At 40.5% G+C, this 22901-nt stretch overlaps 1 protein-coding gene and 1 long non-coding RNA gene across 2 annotated transcripts in view; one reads left to right on the top strand and one right to left on the bottom strand.

The window, feature by feature from the left end:
- Positions 1-22901, top strand: part of LOC130552220 (uncharacterized) — a 59996-nt gene that overhangs the window by 4984 nt on the left and 32111 nt on the right. The window lies entirely within an intron of this gene.
- LOC130552217 (uncharacterized) lies at positions 8349-17211 on the bottom strand. Its single transcript, XM_057330419.1, has 6 exons — positions 16957-17211; positions 13537-14002; positions 13005-13080; positions 12150-12228; positions 10505-10640; positions 8349-9980 (listed from the first exon to the last, which is right to left on the bottom strand). The coding sequence occupies exons 2-6, from the start codon at positions 13960-13962 to the stop codon at positions 9579-9581; spliced, it is 1119 nt and encodes a 372-aa protein (XP_057186402.1). The 5' UTR covers positions 13963-14002; positions 16957-17211; the 3' UTR covers positions 8349-9578.

Genomic DNA, 22901 nt, shown 5'->3' with positions numbered 1-22901 from the left:
CAAGCACTTAATACTTTTTATTGGTTAGATATTTTGCAAAACCCAGTTACAAACAAAAACATAATAATAATGATTTATGGCAAAAAATAAAAATCACAAAATATATGGGGTTTCAGAAGGAAAGCAGGGATATAAAAGTACCCTTGTGTATGCATAGTTTTATTGCTTGCTGTTCATGTCTCCAAATGGCTGATGTTATAAAATAAAAAGGATTGATTTCTTTTATTTAGGCTTTGAAACATCATAATGTACCAGCGAGCAGGTTATAGCAGCAGGAATTATATAAAAGTGAATAGGGAGCAGTTATGTGTTGAAGTATTCACTACAAAAGCTATGGGTTATTTTTGTATTCATGAACAGAAGCTGATGGTTCAGTTATTTAGGGGTCTTCTGTGACAAATGAGATCATTATCTCTGCGGTGGGGATAAATTACCTGTTGAATTACTTAACAAGTTAATGAGCAATTTTCTAACCTAATGGGCACAATGCCTCTTTCCAGACAGACAAAAGAGGGCAATATTACGTAAAGACTGAAAGTCAAACGGAAAAACGACTCCTCTGGGTGTTTTCTTTCATATTTAACTTTTCCATAATTACTCTTAAAGCATGTTTTAGTGGAAAATGAATTACAGTTTTAAAACAAAATGCATTTATTTCGTCGTCAAAGTGATCTGCATCCTTTTCATTATCGTTTTTTGATGTGAATTGATACGTGAGTTTCGAGCCTGTGGCATGACTTAAACTTAACCGAGTTATATGTTCTTGTCTTTGCCTTGGCTCATGCGGTCTTTCTCTAGTCAGAGCATCAATTTTAATGTTACGTTTGGCTCTTAGTCAGTGTTAAATAGTGACTTTCATGTCTTCATTTGAATTTCCTTTCCTGAAATATAAACACAAACCGTAGTTACAGAAATGGATGAGTGGTCAAAGCCAATGAGCCGCACTGTTGTTAAAATGCACAGGAAAGCTATTCCCGAGCTCCAATAACAAATACAAGTGTATTTGATTTTTATGCTTTATGAATTCTCACCAGTAAGCACATGAGAGCTCACTGGCTATGTCATTTCTGGTTCATAGGAAGAGGGGAATGAGGGGAAATTCTGAATAAGCGGTTCGGCTGTGTGGCACCACAAAAATGTGCAAGGAATTGTATCAAAAATGCAGAACAGGAACTAAAGAACAGTTCTGAAATCCCATCATACCACCAATGGAGATCAATGTTGACTCACGCATAGAAACATACAAGGCCACAAATGCATCATGACCTAAAAACAGGACGCAAGTCTAAGGATGTTTTTGGAAGAGAACAGCATACTGTGTAGTATGTGGTATACTGTTATTCAAAACCAATTACAGGGTTGTGGAACAATGTTAACTCATGGAAGTCTATCAAATAATGATTTAAAGCAACACTTCGTAGTTTTTCGACCTTCATTTTTTTCCTCTAAAATGATTTCAGTGGTAGAACAACTCTTAACCGGACGAATTCTACTGCCGCCGCTACCTTAGCAGCCTCATAGTGGCTACAAGCACTCTCTGTAAGTTCTGTGTTCGGGTCGGTACACACAGCCCCGCCCATCCCCTGCCTCCGGAAGAGTGCCACATGGTTTCCAAACTGCGTTTCTGCATTCGCTGGTTCCATCAGCTTAATAAACAAAATTTTGTTTATTGCGCTGCCCACGGGGAAGCTTATACAGCGACATTATTTACAACACTGGTAACAGACAATTGCACAAAACCACATGGGGCAACTCGTGAGCAAAAGTTTTAGTGTTGCTTTAAGATGTGAAAAAATTGAGACTTGTATAAATTTCAGTGTATTTGTTGTACCAGAAATAGGAGGTCAAGCTGAAATAGTATGAGAAGTATGATTGTATGCGCTTCTGAAGAGAGTTGTGGTTTGGCTGGTTAGATTTGGCAGTTCTTACTGGTAAATGTCGCAACTAAAATATTATGCGAACAAAAAGTGTATTTCTCATTTGACAGTCAAAAGTACCTTTTGTATTCTGTCAAAATGAAACATTCCCACAAAACCCAAATAGTTGTGTAATAAATTGTGTTCTTGTCTGTTGATACCAAGTGTGAATTTTTGTCAATACCACACTTTGTTTACCCATATCCTGTAGTTCCTTCAGACTTCAAAGTTGCTGTGACCTTCGGTGAAGTTCATCAATTTATTGGCATTTCCGTGACAACACAAATGTCAAACGTTAGGAGTTACATTTATGCATTTGGCAGACGCTTTTATCCAAAGCGACTTGCATTGCATTATCCTATACATACAAGTTTTTAAGTATGTGCAATCCCCTGGGATCGAACCCACGACTTTGGCATTGTTAACGCCATGCTCTTACCATTGAGCTACAGGAAAGTTAATCTACAGTATGCCATCATTCAGAATGCTTTTGTACTTCAGTGCAACCTTCAATGTCAAAACACCTATTGTTTTCTATACGCGCAGTTAAAGGAAACTTCCAATTCAAACATAAAGGGCACTTTCACTTCTGCATGTCACCCTTCCTCCCGTTTTACAGGACTTCCCCATTTTTCTGAGTTGTTTTTGTGAGAAAAGCGTGTGCCCATGCAAATGGAAAAAGAAAATCATAAATTGAGGGTAAAAAGACCACATCCCTAATGTGACAGAAACCAAAGACACCTCCTACTGTTAATCTAAGTTTGTGATCATTGTGTGATATGACTCATCAAACATAAGAAGCATTTTACAGTTTTGATTCAGTGTAACTATAAGACATTTCCTGTCTGAGAATTACATCTAAGCACTTGAGTTACTTTTTATGTAGGGATGCACGATATTATCGGCAGATAATGGCTTATAAATTAATTATCGGCATCGGCCCGATAAAGAAAATAACGCCGATATGCCTCGCCGATAGGAAGCTGTAATTAAATCACGCTTGTAAAAGCAGCACATTCTTACATTAACTGAGTGCGCAAAGAAATCCATCTCTGCGCCCGTCAGCCGCGCACTGCCTATTTATTGATTAACGTTTTTAAGTAAAACACAGAGTAAATATAAAGTTGAATCCTGCCCATCGTCCACCGGGAGTAGACTTTGAATTTGAGCTCAAGCGTGCATAATATGCAACGCGCCGCCCTGTGACTTTCGTCTCTGCACACTGCCATTTTTGTAGTCTCCATTTCAAAGACACCTATGCTCTTGTTGCTTCTTTAATTAATATTCACCAAATTCATTTTCCAAATGTTTTGAAATTATTTCGTTTATCATAATTTTAAAATGTGAAAAGCAGGGCTCGACATTAATGATTGTCCGCGACAAGTGAATGTTTTGTATGGGCATGTGAGAGATAACTTTACTTGCCCGACTGGACAAGTAACTTGAAAAAAATAACAACAGTGCGACATATATGTAGAAGAATAAGAATATGTGCATTAGACAGAGCTGTGTGTTTGTGTGTAGTGCGTTTGTCGTGGTGGTGCTTGTTGTGTGCGACAATAATCAATGGCGCATCGCACCGAGTCCATGTAACTACATGCGGAATCCTGTTATTTAAATGTCATCTGGCTGTTCTGCGTGTCTGAGTGAATTACGTGCACAGTTTAACATACAACACGAGTGATGGTCGAGGATTTATCTGCGTCTGCACTGTATGAGGATGTGAACACATGAACTTCCTGTCCAGTCAGAGTTGCTCTGAGAGTTTATTTTACGAGCGTTTAACTGTTTGAGTGAAGCTATCTGCAAACAAGCGTCTTCCCGAAGACCCGTCAAAATAAAAGTCCCGTTAAATGAACACTCAGACAAAAAATACTGTGGTGTACTATAGTATTTGCTTTTGAAAATTGTAGTGCCCTTGTAGTGAATTGATAAACACTGTATACTATAGTAAAGTTCAAAAACACTATAGTATCCAAGAATTTTACTGCAGTTTACTATAGTATACTACAGTAATTTATGTGGACAAATATACTGTACCACTATTATATAGTTAAAAAGGAAAAATACACAACTGAGAAATATTCAAACAAATTTAGGTAATCTAAAAATGATACGGCCCTAATTTATTCATCTGTATGTAACATTAATGTCTTTTGTCAGTTACGTGTCTATTCATGATGAACTGCACTTGCATATTTTTGTTTAATGATGACAACAGATGATTTATACTCCTACAGTTTGGCCTGTGCTACCAAACTTTAAACATTTCTAGCACCAGTGCTATGTGCAAAAAAAGTTAACCTACAGCCTTAACACTAATAATAATTACTGCTTGCCTTTGTTTTATAGCAGTCACGGAGAGTAGGCCTATAACCAAATTCAGGCGGCCAAAGCGGTTAAAATGTTTAGAAGCAAACTTTACCAATCTAGATCCGGAACAATTATATTGAGAATTCAAATGAAATATCATTTTTTATCGTTGGACAAGTAATTTTTGTACTCGGGACAAGTGAATGACAAGTTTTCTTGTCCGAAGGACAACCACATGACAATGCTTAATGTCAAGCCCTGTGAAAAGGCACAGTCACTGAAGTGACCGGGCTATGTCCCCTTGTTTTTTCCCACGGGCTCAGTGCTGGCGCTTATTTTTTTCCCATGCAGCTTATAATTGTGACCAAACCACCTTGAAAAAACGCTGTCCAGCGCCTGGCGCTTTTAGCTGCGTAAAGACAGCATATATCGTATCGGCATCGGCTATCGGCTTAATTGAGGTGGAAATTATCGGCATATCGGATATCGGCAAAAATCCAATATCGTGCATCACTATTTTTATGTTTAGTCACTTTCAGTCATATCCAGTGAGACCTAAGAAACAGTAGATGACATTGATCTCATAAAAAATCACAGTATCCCATAAATATAAAATGTTTTAAAGTGTACACTTGCTCCTTTGTGTTAGCAAAGGAATCTCAGCTGGCAAGATTGGTTGAACTATCATCAAGTGTGAATTTGGGGGTGGGGCTATCTGTTTACCCAATCAATGACAGATGGCAGTGTTCTAGAAACCTGTTTGAAAAGCCATGTTTGCTATTCTGTTGGGTAACCATACTTGCACAGAAATTACACACTTGACCTTTCAAATTTCAGTTATAAAACCATACTTACTAGGGGTGTAACGGTTCTCGGTAAAAATTTGAACTGCACGGTTCTCCACCAACGGTTCGGCACGCGCGGCTCATCTTAAATCTGACGACGCATTTATAATATGGTTCGTTAGAAATTATAATGCGTAAAACAGACGGACAAAGTTCAGCTAATGTATGTTTGTCGATGGATACACATTTAATACCTACAGCAAATCAAATAACGTAGACAAATTTCAATAAAATTGACATATGCTGTAAATTGACCAGTCATTTCTGCTTTCATCACCCGGGTGTTGTGAGCGTGCGAGTGCAGGTGAGACCTGAACAGCACATGTTGCTGTTTAAACTACACTGATTCAAGCCTTGCCAATTTAAACATTTAAGTGCAAGATTATGCACAAGAAAACTCTCTTGCGAGCTGTAACATCCGAAGCACGCACAAGGAAAGTCTCAGACATGGTGCAAATATTGAGTTGTCTTTGAAGCGCTTAAATGGACAAATTCACACACGAAGTAGGTCAACATGCCCCTCTTGTCGAGTATCTTAACAAACATAGTAGGTTATGTCTTAAGTGAACGGACGAAACAGATGAAAAACAACGCATGTGTACAGTATCAGTGTACTGGATCGGTTTCATTCCTCTTAAAGAGACAGCAGCATATTCCTGCTGTCTGTTAAAAGTCAAGGAAATCACTCACTGCTTGTGACTCAATAGCTTCTGTAACTTCAATTATGATTTGTCTTTATTTCATTTGTACATATGCAATGGTATGTTTTATTTGATTACTTTAATCCATTTCTACCTTAAAAGGTATATATACAGTATCTTATTTCATTTTCTAATTTGCTCTGTTGTTTTATTGATGCTGTTACCTGTAGCTTTATTATTTGTTCTTATTTTTATTTGTCAGTAGTCCCTTTTCCCTGAACATAGCACAAACCCAACCGTGAGTAATTTGAGCCGTTACACCCCTAATACTTACATAATGTGACTAGTTTAAATAATTTAGACAGCTCCTATTCCTTGAATAAGAAACATAATCAGTTTATTGCTTCATGAGCTTCGTGACACCTTGATCCCCTTTTCACATTTAAAGGAACAGTTCACCCAAAAATTTAAATTTTGTCTTCATTTACTCACCCTCAGGTTGTTCCAAATCTGTATACCTTTCTTTGTTAGAGAAATATATTTAGAAGAATGCTTGTAACCAAACAGTTATTGGCCACCATTGACTACCACACTAGTAATTTCTTTGTAAATGTCTTTGTTCTGTTAAACACAAAAGAAGATATTTTGAAGAATGTAGGAAAGCAAACAGTTCTGGGGCACTTTTGACTACCATTGTCATTTTCCTACTATGGTAGTCAATTGTGGCCAAGAACTGTTTGGTTACAAGCATTCTTCCAAATATCTTTCTCTGTGTTCATCAGAACAAAAAAATGTATACAGATTTGCACCAACTCGAGGATAAATGATGACAAAATTTTTATTTTTGGGTGAACTGTCCCTTTAAGGCTCATTCATGCCAAGGACAAAAATATAAAGATAACATTTTAGAAACTGTTTTTGAATCCACACCACAACTATTGTCATAAAGATACAAAGAAACAATATTGTTTGGATTTCTTTCAGTATCTTTCTTAGCAGATGAACGATAACACACCCAGGTTAAAAAGTGCAATTATAAACTTAGATGTACTTAAAGTACGCGGTATATATCGCGATTCAGGCTAATTATACATGTCTAAATCGATTCTGAAATCGATTCGATGTTTTATGCACCGCTCTTCCGTGAACTACGCTGTTTGATCAGTAGGAAGTACTGCTCGTCTGCTCGATCTAAAATCACTACGAGATTGAGTCGTTTATAACGTGTATTTGAAAAAGTCTTTTATTTTATTTGAAAAATCATCATTACTATAAATCAACTTTATTATCATGAAAATACCTGAAAAGGTTTGAAGAACAGTGATAGAATACGACCACAGGCATTTCCTGGAACTAATTGCTCTTCTTCGGTTTCCCATATTCGGAGTTTCTGCGCGAGAGCGCCCTCTGGCTTTCGGATGTGGCGGCATTTAACCGTAAGTCATTGAGAAACCGAGAGCATGAGAATCGTACGATATACCGACCCACACATTAAATTTGTTCTTAATATACAAAAAATTAAACAATAACATTAAACAATATTTTTTGTATATTAAGTACAAAATATATGTGTGACAATAGAGCACTTTAAGTACATTATGGAAGTGTACCTAAATAAAGTGTACTAAGTGCACTTTTGCCCTGGCAATCAAAATTAAAGGCTTTTAATAGCTTAGAATAAACACAACGCAAATACAGTTATCATTATAGTTATTATCGTTCTTGGTGTGAAGAGGCTTTTAGAATTTTACGATCATGGGTAGATGGATAGCTCTTGTTTTTCTTGACTGTAAATAAGAAGTGCAATTTGTTTATCTGCTCTGAACATCAGCTCTTCTCATGAGAACAAGTCACGGCAATGAGAAACAAGAGTGCCGTGGCACAACGAGCCCGCTCGCTTTCATTTTGTGAACAGCAGGGAAATGGAAGAAAGTCAGATCAAGGGAGGGACATTTGAATTGCTCACTGTCCAGAAAAACATTTGCTTTTCTATTCTCCCGAGGATGTGGGTTGTATTCCGCATTTCTCCATTCCTTCAACCTTACCCTTCCCAGAAACCATTGAGCGGTTAATCATCCAAGACCGTTCCTGTAACATTCAATATTCTCTGACAGTTAATAGATTCATTTTTTAAGGTCAAGATGTGATTAAGCGAAAGCTATATTTCAGATCTGGCCTTGTTTTAGAGAGGTTGTTTTTCCAGAGTGCCTAGAAGGCATTGGTTGCTTTGATATTTGAATAGATGTCTTCATTTTAGAATGTCAATGAGGACAGGAAACAAAGAGGCCTATGATCGGCTGTCTTCTGGTAGAATATCAAAGTAGTAAAAACAATGCAGCCAAATTAGACATTGTGTGACATTCTTTTCATGGCTGAAGAGGATCCTTGTAAAATATTTGTATTGGACCGGTTCCATTCGGTTATCAAGCAAATGCTGTTATTGGTTTTACTGATGTGTGTGGTAATGCACTTGTGTGTGCATCTCATGTGCAAATGAATCAGATTTGTTTTTTATATATAGGACACTTTATATATCCGCATATCCTGTTCACTAGACATAAGCACTGATCATTGAAACATGATACCGGTCTACCACTTTTTGTGTAACCACAAAAAAATACTTAAAGACAGAATACGGCAAACAAATATAACCACATTTATTTCTGAAAGTATAAAATATTACACTATAAAGGCCACTTTGCAAGGGTAATTTAACAACTTTTTTCCAAATATGTACAGAGCTAATACCTTTTCCCTCTTAGATATTGTCCGGCTATGTGGCAAACCAAAACATCATCATCTCACATGACCACAGGAAGTAGTTGGCAAGAGTTTCAATAATTTACTTGATAGCAACAAAAAAAGAATGGCAAGAGTTTTGAAGGTTCCTGATTTTCTTTGTACATCCTTCAAAGGCGTCAGGTATTCTGGATGGTTCTCACTTTCCCTTCAAAACCAGTGAAGAGGCACAGATTGACATCGAATTGACAGGCACTATATGCCCTTGAACTGGGAGGCTTCAAAAAGAAAAACAGTTCAGTTCACATTCTTTACAATGGCACCCAGTCAAGCCTCTGGAGCACTTCCTGTGAAAGGAGCCTCCTGTGGTAGTCTGAACGGAACGGCTTACAACCCGTCACGACGGCGATGTTTGGCTCGCTGAGTTTATGCACTTTTTGAGGCTTCCTCGCTCTGAGTCAACGCAAGCATACGTCTGTTCTTACAGTCTCTGTACACTTCTGGAGACATGGTGTCAGATTGAGGTAGAACTGTTGTACCAAAACGTAGCTAGAATTCTAAACCTATGAAGTAACAGTCACATCAATCAACTCTCTAGCATGGATTCAAAGAAGAAACTAAAGCAAATTCACATTCAACCACACCTACAATAAAGATCATTAACAAATTGGAATATCTGAAGTGTTCCCAGAATAAATTCCTCCCTCTTTTCCCTTCCCTTTCTATAAAAAAGGCTACTTTGTTTTGTCTAGAGATTTGCTTTTCACAGATCCTAAAACACTGCCTCGTTAGATCCTGCTGCCACAGGAGGTTTATCCTTTAGGTTTGTCTCCAAAGGAAACCATCTCAAAAGTACAAGATCATAGAACCTTCCCAACCCCTCCGACTCTGCGGTCCAACAGAACGGAACAGATGCAGAATGCGTACACATCAGTTGCCAACACACGCACAAAGATCGCACTCCAACAACAAAACTGAACGTGTCGCTCTGAACTCCTGAACTCCCTCTGCTGTGGTCTGTGCCTCTCCCCAAGGCTAGAACGGAGTGCTGGAGACAGGTGACTCCAGGCCAGTTGGTGGCAGTCACGCACTTCCAAGGCTCTTCCCAGAGCCCTTTCGCGGGACTAGGACCAACCGCCGCCTGCCGTGCCCGCTGAGCCTTTCTGGGTGATGATGCTCTCTGTGGATTTAAGAAGTCTCTCAAGGCAAGGGGCGTTAATCTTGCCCAGTGGTGGTCGGTTGGGAGTAGAGTCTGTCTTGGTGCACATCCGGTCCGTGCTGGAGGACACGGAGTTGTCTTGCGTCGCGTCCCTCTCCCTGTGGGCTGTTAAATAGTTCCGGACTGTCCCCTGAGCTTGTTCGGCTGTCGGGGAGCAGATGGGTGATGTGTGGAGCCATTTTAGGTTGGTTGCCGAGTAGGGCCCGGGTGGGGTCAGGTCGCTGACTCTCAAAGTCTTGTTACCCATGGAAGGGGCACTTGTGGTGGCGGGGTTGCCAGTAAGCAGGGGGGATGTAGATGGCAACAACTGTAAAGTATTGAAAGACAGAAAGTTACTTTTTGTTTGTTTCATTTGCTTTTATACAGCTCTACTGACATTCTCGTAACATATGCAAGTCTATTGGTAGTATTTAATGATGTTTTTTATGAAACGGATGTATTGTGCGTATGGTAAGCACTTCATCACAATTGTCTATTGGAACGTTTTATCGGGATACCTGGAAATTAAACACATGACCTAAAATCAAGCTCCTTAAGTTGTGCTACAGGAACAACCATATCAAGTTCCCACAGGTTTGTAGTAACAATAAGTGTGGTATATTTTCTTGGAAGAGGTATACAACCAGTACGTGAATGTTCTTTCCAAAATTACCTGTTCTTTTGTGTCATTGTTTTAAGCGAACATGGGAATGTGCATTTAATACCTCTAAACTGTAAAAATAGATTTTAATTACATGTTGTCTGCTCTGTTCATTTCCAGTCCTGTGATTGCAATTGGTATTTTGGTTCTGCCGTTTCAAGCATCTTTAACTCTTAAAAAATAGACCATACCTTGGGTTTCTTAGACAGGGTTGCCTCTTCCATCAGCTCTGTGGTATCGGCTTGGTTGTTTCGTTGGGGTTTTATGTGAGGAAACCAGTTTTTCAACATCTCCTCCATTTTCAGAATGATGTTGACATATCGCTCTCTGTATGGCACAAGAAGGACAAATTTTAAGTTGGGCAATTCACCTGCAAACAAAAATTCAAAAAGAACTACACCCATAATTTCAGTCTTGACGTTCTATCTGATATGACCGTAAATTAACTAATGTCCTAAGCGAGTGTAAAGATAATCTAACCACATGTACTCGGCACACACAAACGTGTTTCTCAAAATGAGAACAGCTCTTGTGTTGATTCACACATGTCTGAACCCACACGTGGCATGGAGTGCAACCGTTTCCCTTGCCTCTAAATATAGACACATAAGCCTGAAGCAGGGCACTGACGTCCACGTCACGGGGAAGGGACAAGAAATGGTTGAGCTGAGGAGCAGCGATACACATGCACACAAGCACATGGTGCCCATTGACTCGACCAGCCCCCGACAGATGGCTAACAAGGATTAGTACAAGTCACATGCCCAAAGTCTATCTGCTGTTGCCCCATTTTCAGCATTTTAATTTTAAATGGCTGCTACTGTTAAAGTTACTATTCGCTTTTTTGATGAGCTGGAGGGCTCGCCAGTTGGCGGGATGGAATGGGTGAATTGTGAAACGGGGGGCTGCAGCCATGCCTCCACAATCACCTGTGTCAGCTTCAATATGAGCAAACGCCATCTTGGCTCACTGCCTTTATCAGATGGCCTGAATTAGGGCTCACAACCTCATTATCTACGTTTTCAGTGGCTGCATACTCATTTCAAGCTGGCAGCTGTGGTTTTGCACTGCACAGGCTGCAACACCGCTGGATGCGACCCAAAGTACACCAATGGACTAGATGTTCTAGACTCTGCACTTACACGTGGGTTTCGCTAAAGAGCACAATACAATGACACAATGAGAACATATGTCTGGGGTGCGTGCCAGGTACTGGATGAAAGTAAATGGCACAACACTCTGACCAATTATGAGGTCATTTTACGCAACAGAATCTCTGACTCCTCCCAGAAATGACATCACACGCATTACACCATCTAGCCAGAGGATGCATAAATTGTATAACAGGTTATTTCCTCAAGACTGCATAAACATTTGCGAATTCTATTCTTGCCCAGACATGTTAAGATGTGTGGCTACAGGTCTGCACTTGGCCAACGGTCCCCCGTTGTTTAGGACCAAGCGTTATGCTGTGACGCCGTGTGTTTTCACATTTTTTTTACTCCCACACTTAAACCAAGACAGGCAGAAGCTTTCCTAAAACACAACTGAGAGCGTGCAAGTCATTTGCAAGCAATGTGGGAGAACTCAGCCTTGTTTTACGCTAATGTGTAACATTAAACATACATGCATACAAAGCAAAATTCCCTAACAGCACTTAAGGCAACTACTTGTAACAGAATGCGGCTAGCAAACGCAATGCGAGGGAGGATTGAGGTAGATTAAGTAAATGGACACAACATCCATCAGATCGATCAGTGATGGAGTGCTGTGTGGATTAAAGCCCACCCTCAAGCAGTTGGTGAGTGAGGCGAGGAGAAACAGCAGGACACTCACCCCATGCATGGATTCTGCAGGACCCCCATAATCCTCTGGATGCGGTCCATGGCCACGCTCTCTTGGAAAGTGCTAAGCCCTATGAAAGAAGACACACACAGTTTAAACAATTTCTTTATAGAAACCGTACCAGCTCATTGTCTCGAACAGGCTGTTCTGCGTCTGTGAGGCAGATGGGTTCCTGCGAAGCGTGTGGGAGGACAGACTTGCTGTCTCTGCGGCCAGGATGTTTGGGGTCGCCCAGAGAGCTTCTTTTGACAGCGATCCCAAAGTGAGCACAGACCTGATGCACTACTTCTCTTCTACCGCATGTGGGGCTCTAAACTATCCAATAAAAATTTTCGTTAAGCACCTGACGTTTCAAATACCATTTGCCATATGTCTGGCATGAGAAAGTTTTGCGATGTCTAAAAGTGCAGATTTTATAGTGACGTGAAAACAAAACAAAAACTAATGTGATTCTGATGGTTTGAATAATTCATCCCACCAGTCAAGGGCATAAAGGAGCCACCTTATGTCCTTGAGCTTATCTTTAACAAGCTTCAGGTATTTCAATCAAGGCTCTGGGATATTTTAAGAGCTGTGCGGTTTGCATTGCTCCAGACGTGTGTCATTCACCCATGAACTTTTTATTATGACTAAGCAAGGCAGCATGTACACAAAGGAAATAATTGTGGTCAATTTGGTGTCACAATGTACATTCATATCACACCTCGGTCTAATTTTTTTGTGATCTACTAGTCCAAATGTTCTCATGGGAACTTTATTTTAATCTAATCTTTGGTGCAACAAAGTATATGTGGTGTGGGCAGATGTGGTAGTATGCTGACTGTAAGATTAGTAAAATGAACTTACGTTCTCGGTATCTGCCTGACCGGAGGCCATTAAGGATTGAGGATAGAGGATGAATGTAACACTGCAGCTCCAAGCACTGCAAAACAGAGAACATTATTCAGCGATTTCTTCCTTTACAGTTGACGACATTACACTTTGCCAAATACCATACACAAACAAGTCAAGTTAGGACATTCCCTCATAAAGCTCATCATTTTTGAAAAACAATGACATGCTGATACAAAACAGTATGACTCATCTAACCTTTCACACACATTTGTTAAAACAGAATGCGTTCTCAACCAAATTCTACTATGTTGAAAAACTCAATTTTGTAATCAATAACCTCGTGTGACTCATTCACATTTCTCCTAGAAAAAACACGAAGGAGGGGTCTTCCTGGAAGTGGTACTGCTGCGTGCTTTTTTTATTCAGTCTGTTGGGGTGGAGATATATAATGTGGCGATAAGTGTTCTTTTCAGAACGCTGTGTCCCTTCCACTAGGATTCCTGCAAATTACATATATCAGAGCACTAAATGTGGCAGGTCTCACCTTGTACGCGAACAGTCTGTCTTTCTCCATTTGTGCAGGTGTGAGCTGCCTCTCCCTTTGCTCCAGCACCACAGAGCTCCACGTTCTTTTAAGCGTTTTGCCTTTAGGGCTCTCGGGGCACTGGCTGTAATTGGACCGATCCCCTCGTCCCATATGAGAAAGCCCCCTATCGATGCCATACTCGGAACTGTCGCACCTCGAAGGAGAACTTCCAGGGGAGCTCATGTTTTCTTTGTCGTTCAACTCCCCTTTATCTCCATTTCTCGACTGGCATGTCTGGGTCACCTGGATAACCTCCGAAGAGGGGGTTCTGCGCAGTGTCGTTTTCCCCTGTGTTTTCGTACAGTCTGGCTCTAACTCGCTATCATTCTCTTCATCATCACTGGCCAGCCAGTCAATGGAATAGTCAGAATCTGAAGCTGACATCTTCGGAAGCAGAATCTAACCAGCACGGACCATCACTGACCTGTGGGGGGGAAAGGGTGGAGCATTTAAATCTTCATCTTTTATTGGGTAATAATAAGAAACATTACTAAATACTGACTATTACATGAGCTGGTGTGAATAAAAGAGAGAAAAAATGTATCTTTCACTGGAACATGACAAAAAACGATTACAAAGTGTTGAAAGAATTTGGACCTATCTGAGAGATTAATAGTCAAGCAGACGCAACTGATCAAACATGCCCATCTAAGGCCCTGTCCACACGCACACGGATATTTTCAAAACCGCAGCTTTTTCTATGCGGTTTGGCCATTCGTCCACACGCAAACGCAGTACCCAGTCACTGAAACCAAACTTTTTTTTAAACTCCGGCCAGGGTGAAGATTTTTAGACTGAGATTTGCCATATGACATTGGAATGCGTGCCGCCATCTCCGTTGTTTGACGTCAGATTCTAGGCTTCTGATTGGCCAACACGGCTTTATGGTTAGGGTTATATCGCCACCTGTTGGTTTGGCATGCTTTTGACAGTGCTTTTCAGCGTGTTTTCGTGTGGATGCAGGTTTTTTTAAAACGAAGGAAAAACTCTGTTTATAAAAATACCCGTATACGTGTGGACTAGGCCTAAGCATGTGCCCTTAATAAAATCCAGCCGGATGCTGAATTCACGTCAATTCAGACCAGCCAGCTTTCCAGTCACACCACCTGAGCCTCAATGGCAGACTTCATTCAAACAGCGACTATAAAAAAAAGACTAACTGCTGTTTAACAAACATTGCCGGGAACTCCACGGTTCTACGTCTTTAAAAAGCCTAGTTCATGAATAAACTACATTTAGTGTTGACTACACACACTATCATCTCCTATGATTTTGAAACATCTGAATATTTTACAAATAGGCTTTTATGAAATATCTTTTGTTATGGGTCAGTATCTTTTTATGGTATTCATAGCTGTAGGGCCTTTGGAAGACATGTACCCTTTGCATACGTAAACTGTTTGTTCTGATTGCATCTAATTGAAAAACACTTGCAAAAATCTGTACTGAACAAGCAGGCTGTGGTGGAGCAGGTGACACAAAAAGCACACATTCAAAGCCCTGTTTGTTTATTCAATGAGACCAGAACACTGCAACCATGGTGACCGCCATGGGACACAAATAATGGCCCTAGAAATGAGCAATTTTAATAGTCCTAATCCATCTGAAACCACTTAATAAATTGCTGAGATTTATGGATTTTTATTAGATTATTCTGGAACTGAATACGTGAGTCATGTATGGTGCTTAAATCTATAAGTACAATATTATGAGGGTGTTTTAAAAAATTGACAAACCACACATTTTACACTACCCTGCCTATTATCTGTGTATTGTGTATCTGTGTATAAGCCCGAAGGACTATATAAAAGCAACATTTAAGAGCCTTTTAAACATTATGTCTAATGAAGCAAGCCATGAGTCATGTCAACTACTTTGTGCTTTCTGTAAGTGTGCTCTTCTTTTTAAGGTTGCAGACTTCTTAAAAATTGACATGATTGTATATAAATGGGTGTGCACGATGCATGTTACAAAACTTGCATATCTATTGTTTTAAACTACCCGGACTACAGCATCTGTAGGGGTCAAATTAACCTTTTACTTTTAATAGTGTAATATTTACTTTTAGTTAGACCCTCAGATCTCAGTTTCTACCAAAACACATAGATATTTTTATAAAGCAGACACTTTTAAAAAATATCTTAAAAGGTAAAAAGCCAACAATAACTTTGCATACCCTATATACTGAAACTCTGTACAATTCAAATATTATGTAGACGTTTGTGTTTATACAACACCACATGCAGTCAATATTGTAAATGGATTTTCATTTTAGACTGACCATGCACATTCACATCATTTGGGCGTTTAATCCATCCATCAGCTGGTCGGTCTCATTGCAAACAAACGGACTGCTGAGCCAAAGAGTTTTGCGCTGCCAATAAAAAAACATTATGTAACAGTTCTACCGCAAGCACGCGACTAATTGGCTCTATAACGGTCGCAAAGATCAGCTTTTCCTAACGCATGTAATCGCTTTTTGAACGCTGACGAGTAACAAAAAACGTGCGTGTAGTACGACAGCCGATATCGTAAACGGCGCTTGTGGCGAACAAACTCCTCTTTCATATCGAAAAACTGCCTACATCGCATACTTGTACAAGTTCTGTCGCCAGCCGAGGAAGGGAATGAAAAGGCCCTTTATTAGTTTCCTGTCACCAGGGATTTTTAATAAAGATAATCAGTCAAATGTGTATTTTCGCTGCATTTGGGTTTGCGTAAACGTAGACAAAAGGGCACGTACGTGACAGTTATTTAATAGCGACGTTCAGCGCTACAATTTGAACGTCAGTTGTAGGAAGTCATGTTAGCGAGACTTAATATTGTAACATCAGTTGCTGTGGGCAACACTTAATGTTATATTAACGCTAAACATAATATAAAGAAAACAAATGCCGTAGAGATCGTTAATGTACCTGTGTGATAACCGAGGGTGGGGCCCTGTTGATGACAAACACCTCAACACGCTCTTTAACAAAAATACTACTGTAATTTTTGCTTGTTTTAAAACATTTATACGTTTAAATTAAATCTACAGTGTCGCGTGAAACGGACCCGAACGAAACCAAAAGACATATTTTAAGAGTACAGTGAGCAAAATCCGCCATGTCATTAATTGTATTTGCTTTGTGTGACAATATGCATTAAAATAAGTGCTTTAAACTACAAAACGTAATTTAACACAATTTACACATTTTACCAAACGGGTCGATGCCTTTGTTCACCCAGCGGCATCTTCACTAACGTTACCTACACCACATATTTTACATACATACATAAAGTCTTACACAAACCTAAAGATATATAGACACGCGCGCGATTTTTGCCGGAAAACACGTTTCAGAAAGCGATCGCTGTTATTTAAACCGCTTGTCTTACCTCAAAGCCGGATGGGACGAATGGTCTCAGTTTCCTTTGTTTCAGCAGTATATCCAAAGACAACTGGAGCGCCCGATCGAGCCTCTGTTAAGAGCTGTACGTGGATCCAGTGATGTAGACCTGCAGTTGTGTGGCCCCGTGTTACTTCTCCCAAGGCAACGTGTCTGAGAGGGCGGGTACAAAAACGCCGGGCTTTCCGATTTGTGCGTCCAGAGCCGAATCTGACAAATAGAGTTTGCGTTTGAAGCCAGCTTCGGCTGATAGGGGAGACGAGCTTACATATTGAAATAAAATGCAAATTGCCAAAACACGTGGACACGCGGATCGGTTTCATTCCAACAGGCGGACAGAATGTCAGAATGTCTCTCTCTCTCTCTCTCTTGCTCTCTCTCTCTCTCTCTCTCTCTCTCTCTCTGTGTGCGTGCGTGTTCACAGTTACTACCTTTTTATACCTCGTTTGTTGAAATGGCATTAACGCGATATACCTCTTTCTCATATGTAAAAGTCGGACATTTGACTCTTTCTCATATGTAAAAGTCGGACATTTGATCAGATTATAACTCAACAAATCTGCATCTAAACAGTTAACTAAAATACCAAATAACTAAAATATATTAAGTAATTATACTTAATAATACATAATATACATAATAATTATATTTATACAGTATAACATACATATGAAGAGTTTATTTCCAAAAAGAGATAACTCTTTGATAAACATGATAAAAATCATGTTTTTTATTGTGGCTTAAGTCAAAACAAACCAACTGCAGTTTGATTGATATTAATTGGAATGCGCAATAAAAAAACATGATTTAAAAAAATCTCTATCTCTTTTTGGAAATAAATTCTTCGTATATACTGCATTATTGTTGATTTAATTTTTTAGTGCAATGCAAAAAAACATCACAGTTGCGATAATGATATAAGATAACAATATACATATACAAATAAATAGCCATTTCTTAATAATACTTTTGAATATGCTGTGAAATGTGACTAGGAAATGTGATTTATTAGAAAAGGCATTTAAACCTTTACTAGGAGGCACAATTTGATCATTTCGCAACAGAGTCATGTGAAAACATTTGCAGGCATGAGCCGGTGAAACATGTGCCATAGGAGCAGTGCACATCTCTGCGGTCCACTTTCACCGGATACTCAAGAGCCCATTGCTGGTTTTATCCTCACCTGCCCTGGACACGCAGCAATGTGCACAGCTGGTCGTATGTGTACTAAACTGGATGAATGAAGCAGGCTGAACGTGATAGGCCATGGTGTTCTGTTTCGCGTGGGGTTGTGCACGTGATGTCTTTTACACAGCCTTAGTTTCCATGGTGAGGGAAGGGGAGGGGTGGCAGGAAAGCATTCCAAAGTAGTTCACTTGCCATGTTAAGAATGTCGCACCTTCTCTAAAAGCCCCACAGCAGGTGAAGCGTGCTGTTATATTCCATAACAGGAGAGTGTGTCACATTTTTCTGCCCATGCTGCTTCTCTCAGACACCAGGTGGTCTGCTTCCAGCGGCATTTTCACGCTCATGCCGGCGGTTGTGACGGTGAGAGAGCACATAAGGGCACACAATCACGGCATCTCTCTCTCTAGGGGGTGGGATCTCTGGTCGGAGTCCAGAATCACAGCCCGGACTCAATGACTCATAGCACCCCACCCCGGAAAACGTGATCACATGTGAGAAGAAAACCCACCCATTTCTGTTTCTCTTTTGGGCATTGCACAATTGAAAATCATATTTTATTGCGAACGGGACGTCACTTCCATTGCTGTCCAGCTCTGGCGGCGTTTGACAGTCAAGAGGGCATAAAAACAAAACATTGTGGGCTTTAAACTGAGCCAAAGACGCCACCCAGATAGATTAACAACTGGGTGCAAACCGGTCTGGGTTTAAATGTGGACTGTGTTCTTGGAAAAGGTCCTAATGTTTGGGCCAAATTATAAGGCTATGTGATTGTTCTTTAATCATTCTATAGGGATTTCCAGAGGGCATGGTATAGTGTATAGATAATGAAGTGATGACTAGGTGGTGACTTTTGATTTGTGTCTTAGAAGAAGGTGAGTCACAAACATGGATGGGCTACTAAAAACAGCCGAGGTGACGCTCCTTTCTGGGTGGGAGTCGTCAACATTGATAATGCCCACAGCGCGCTATTGGTCAGTACAGTCATCACTACCTGAGTCGTATCCGCTCGGGGGAACATTGTGCACGTCTGTTTGTTGACTTAAGTTTACACTGTCAGTGGTTTTGATCAAATTTGGACATTCTTTACCCAGTTACGTGTCCAAAACAGACGGTCAGAACATCACATGAAAGGATTTTACGCCAACGATTGGATGCTGTTTACACAGGGCTTCTCACGGAGTGCTTAGCTTGGCTGTTTCACCATGTACAATATAATAAGAACATAAAGTCCTGCACGAAGTGAACTATCAGTACAGAGTTCATCCATTTAATTATAGATTTTGAAGATCTTGTATCACTTCAAGGTGACTGATGGCTTCTTTTCATATTGCAGATCTCTCATATTAGTTATTAGAAAAAAATTACAATCATGTTGCAATGGTTTTGGTTAAATCTCACAAAATACGTCACAGACATTTTTGGCTCATATTGCACCCTAAAAATAAAAACAAATCAGGTAAATATAGACGCATGCACACCTTTGTGGGCCAAACTTAACTTCCGGTAAACATCCGCAAAGATTAGAGTCCCTGTAGATTCTTACTGATAACAAGCTAAAGAAATAACAAGTAAATGACATTAGCTAGAAAGTTAAAAGTATGTCTATAATGTTATTTTAAGTTGCCAGTAGAAGAACTGTTACTTGGCTAAACTTAAATGCGACAAAGTTACACGACCCATTCAACAAATTGTTTATTTATTACAATTATTATACAATAAAATAACAATATGAATTAATATTAATATAAATTGATTAAAATAGAAATGGTTATTATTAGCCACTAGCCGGGCTGATAAGGAAGGTAACTTCGGGCCAGGAGCGTGCGTCCGATGAAACTGTCTGTAAAGTAATAAAATGTCAAAATAAAGTACATTTACATTCATTTAGCAGACACTTTTATCCAAAGCGACTCACTGAGGAAGTAATAAAACCATTGTTTCCCGAAGAAATTGTGACCTGTTTCAGCACAATTAAGATTTTTTTGTATTGTGACATTGTTTTTTATGACAGTATATTGAAAACATTTTTTATTACCATAATGCAACTATATTCTTATAACGGTAATGTGGAAAAAATGACTTAAATAGTAATAGATTTATAGCAGTATTTGTAATGCTGTTTATTAAAACCGATTTAAATAAATAATAATTTAGTCAATAATAATTTTTAACAACAAAGAAATGAATGGTACCTAAAATCTATTTTACATAAAATCAGAATGCCATGGACCTACCTTAATGATGTTTACCGCATTTCTAGACCACCTTTAGGTCTGCCAATACAGAACTGTTGCAGTTTGCACATTACTGCAGTTGTTTCACTGGATACCCAGAAGCCGTGTTATCCTTACCTGCTCCAAAAGGACTGCAACATGCACAGCCGGTCGTATCTGATTTCATGAGATTCATGCTGTTATACCTCTCACATTCCATTGGCAGGGTTAATAAGCGTGAACTGTCATTCACAGCTGAATACGGTAACTATATTCTTCACTCTGAATCGCAAATGCTTCGAAATGTCATCATGGGGTGACTGCTTCCACACTCCGCAAATTACAAGGTCTCTCGCGCACTCGCGCACATTCCAACGTGTTGTTTTTTTTGTGCTTGTGTCTCTTCCGAGCATATTCACATTGAGCAACGATGCTAGGCCCCTCGTCCTTGTGGCGGGCCTGCAATGAGTCACGGTGAAAATTGCTTCTGTGATTTACAAGCGCTATCAGACGGGCTCTGATGATTCAGTAGTGTGAAGGGCTGCGGGGGAATGGTGGCTTTATCTCTCATTCATAAAAAAAAAACACTTGGTGTGCCCACATCATCATGTCAGCTCCACAGGTGGACAGGCAAGAATCCCTGGTCTCGTTGTGGAAGGGATCAGATTTTCCACCCCACACTCCCCCTAAAATTGACCAAATGTATATTGTATTGTATTAAAATTATATATTATATTGTATTAAATGTAAATACATCATTATGCTAATTGTAAAATCCACGTAATTCCGCTAAGATCTGCAGGTGCGCATTCCATGGATTTTAGGCAAGCATACACTCACAACGTGAGCGCTGTTTGCTGTGGCAGATTTTTTAGTCTCCGGACAAATGATTTGAGACGTTTAAAACGAAACTAACCGCAGAGGAGGTCAGGACACATAATTTAGCTAAACCATGGCCATGGCAGTACTACACGTGTGTTGTGTTGACTCGCCGGACGGAAGGGGGGTGGGGTGCGCTGTAACTCATTATCATTTAAAGAGACATGCACCCAAACAGGTTGCTGTGAGCATAGCTGTTCCATTTCTGTCGGTCTCTCGAAGTTGTGTCAACAGAATGGGGTTTGACTTGAGAACCTATCATCTTCTGACTAACTTTGAAAAGGCCAATGAAATTGGCGAATGAAATTTGCATGTCGGACTCCGCCCCGGATATCCAGGTATAAAAGGAAGACGGCGTGCTGCATTTATTCACCCTTTGTTCTTCGGAGCCTTCATATCGGATGACAATTCTCAAAGATATTGCTGGATTCATACGACGTGTTGCAGCAGATCGTCCCTTCTTGTCAGTGACTTCCCCTGGGCATCTCGGCAGTACCAGAGGTGTACCAGAGTACTGCGGGCGGATGACGAACCAGACGTTGCAGTCAAGGGTGGCTGTGTTCTTTATCGACCCAGCCACCACCTCGTCTGCTTCCCGTTCCGTGACAGCAACGGCTCCGGCACCACCTACCCAGGCGGCCCCCCAGAAGAGGACGTCGAAGAGGAGACCACCGACCCTGACGGGACGAGCCAAGGGAGATCGAGACCACCATCGGGCCCGACCCCAGCCATTCCATCGCTGGTCGGTCGGACCCGACCCAGCACCTGCTTGGGCCCCTTCGGGGGCCTAGCGCCCACATTTTCACAAAAAGAGTTTCCTCTCTCCCTGGGTTTTTCTTACAGCCGCTCTCACCCTCCAGACGACGGTGTTCGGCAACTTCAGCAACCCATAAGTCTGGTAATCAACTAGATTTAATCTACATACACTACTGCTCCACTCATCACTCTCAGGTCACCGCTGCCCATGTCTGATCATTTCATCATCACTCTTGATCTTGACCTAACTTCTCCAGACACTACACACGCTTCCCCACTGGTCACAGTCCGGAACAACCTACGAACACTCACTCTTCTGTTGGATACTAACAGCACCACCTACACTCTTTGCTCCACATTAACTTTCTGCTTAGACATCTTATGCCCTCTTACATCTAGGCCAGCCTGTGCATCCCCTTCTGCCCCCTGGTTATCTGATGTTCTCTGTGAGCATCATGCCACGCTCGGGTCTGCTGAGAGAAAGTGGCGGAAATCTAAAGATTCTACTGACCTCTGTCTCTATCAGTCTCTCCTCTCTTCTTTCTCTGCTGATGTCTCCACACAGTACTAAAACTCATTACTACCACTCTAAAATCAACAACTTGCCTGACTCTCGTACTCTCTTTAAAACATCTCTGCTCTTCTTTGCCCGCCTGCCCCCTCACTTCCATCGGACTTAACAAATGATGATTTTGCGTCTTTCTTCGTAAAGAAAATGACCACCATCAGCAGTCAGTTCGATGCTGCCTCTTGAACACGCCCAAACCCCCGACACATGCTCGCTCCCCTCTTTCTCTCTCTTTTCTGAAGATGACGTTTCCAAGGTCATTTCTTCCAACCACCCGACTACCTGCCAGTTAGATCCCATCCCCACCCATCTCCTCAGGCCATCTCTCCA

The sequence above is a fragment of the Triplophysa rosa genome, linkage group LG3 (genome assembly GCF_024868665.1).
Source record: "Triplophysa rosa linkage group LG3, Trosa_1v2, whole genome shotgun sequence".
Taxonomy (NCBI): domain Eukaryota; kingdom Metazoa; phylum Chordata; class Actinopteri; order Cypriniformes; family Nemacheilidae; genus Triplophysa; species Triplophysa rosa.
The sequence above is the reverse complement of the archived record's forward strand: the minus strand, read 5'-3'. Positions and strand labels throughout refer to the sequence as shown.

Coding starts and splice junctions, on each gene's coding strand:
- LOC130552217 (XM_057330419.1), bottom strand. CDS start 13,962: ATGTCAGCTTCAGATTCTGACTATTCCATTGACTGGCTGGCCAGTGAT. Junction 12,229..13,004: donor GTCAGGCAGATACCGAGAAC/GTAAGTTCATTT, acceptor CTTCTTTCATAG/GGCTTAGCACTTTCCAAGAG. Junction 10,641..12,149: donor CTGCAGAATCCATGCATGGG/GTGAGTGTCCTG, acceptor TGTGCCATACAG/AGAGCGATATGTCAACATCA.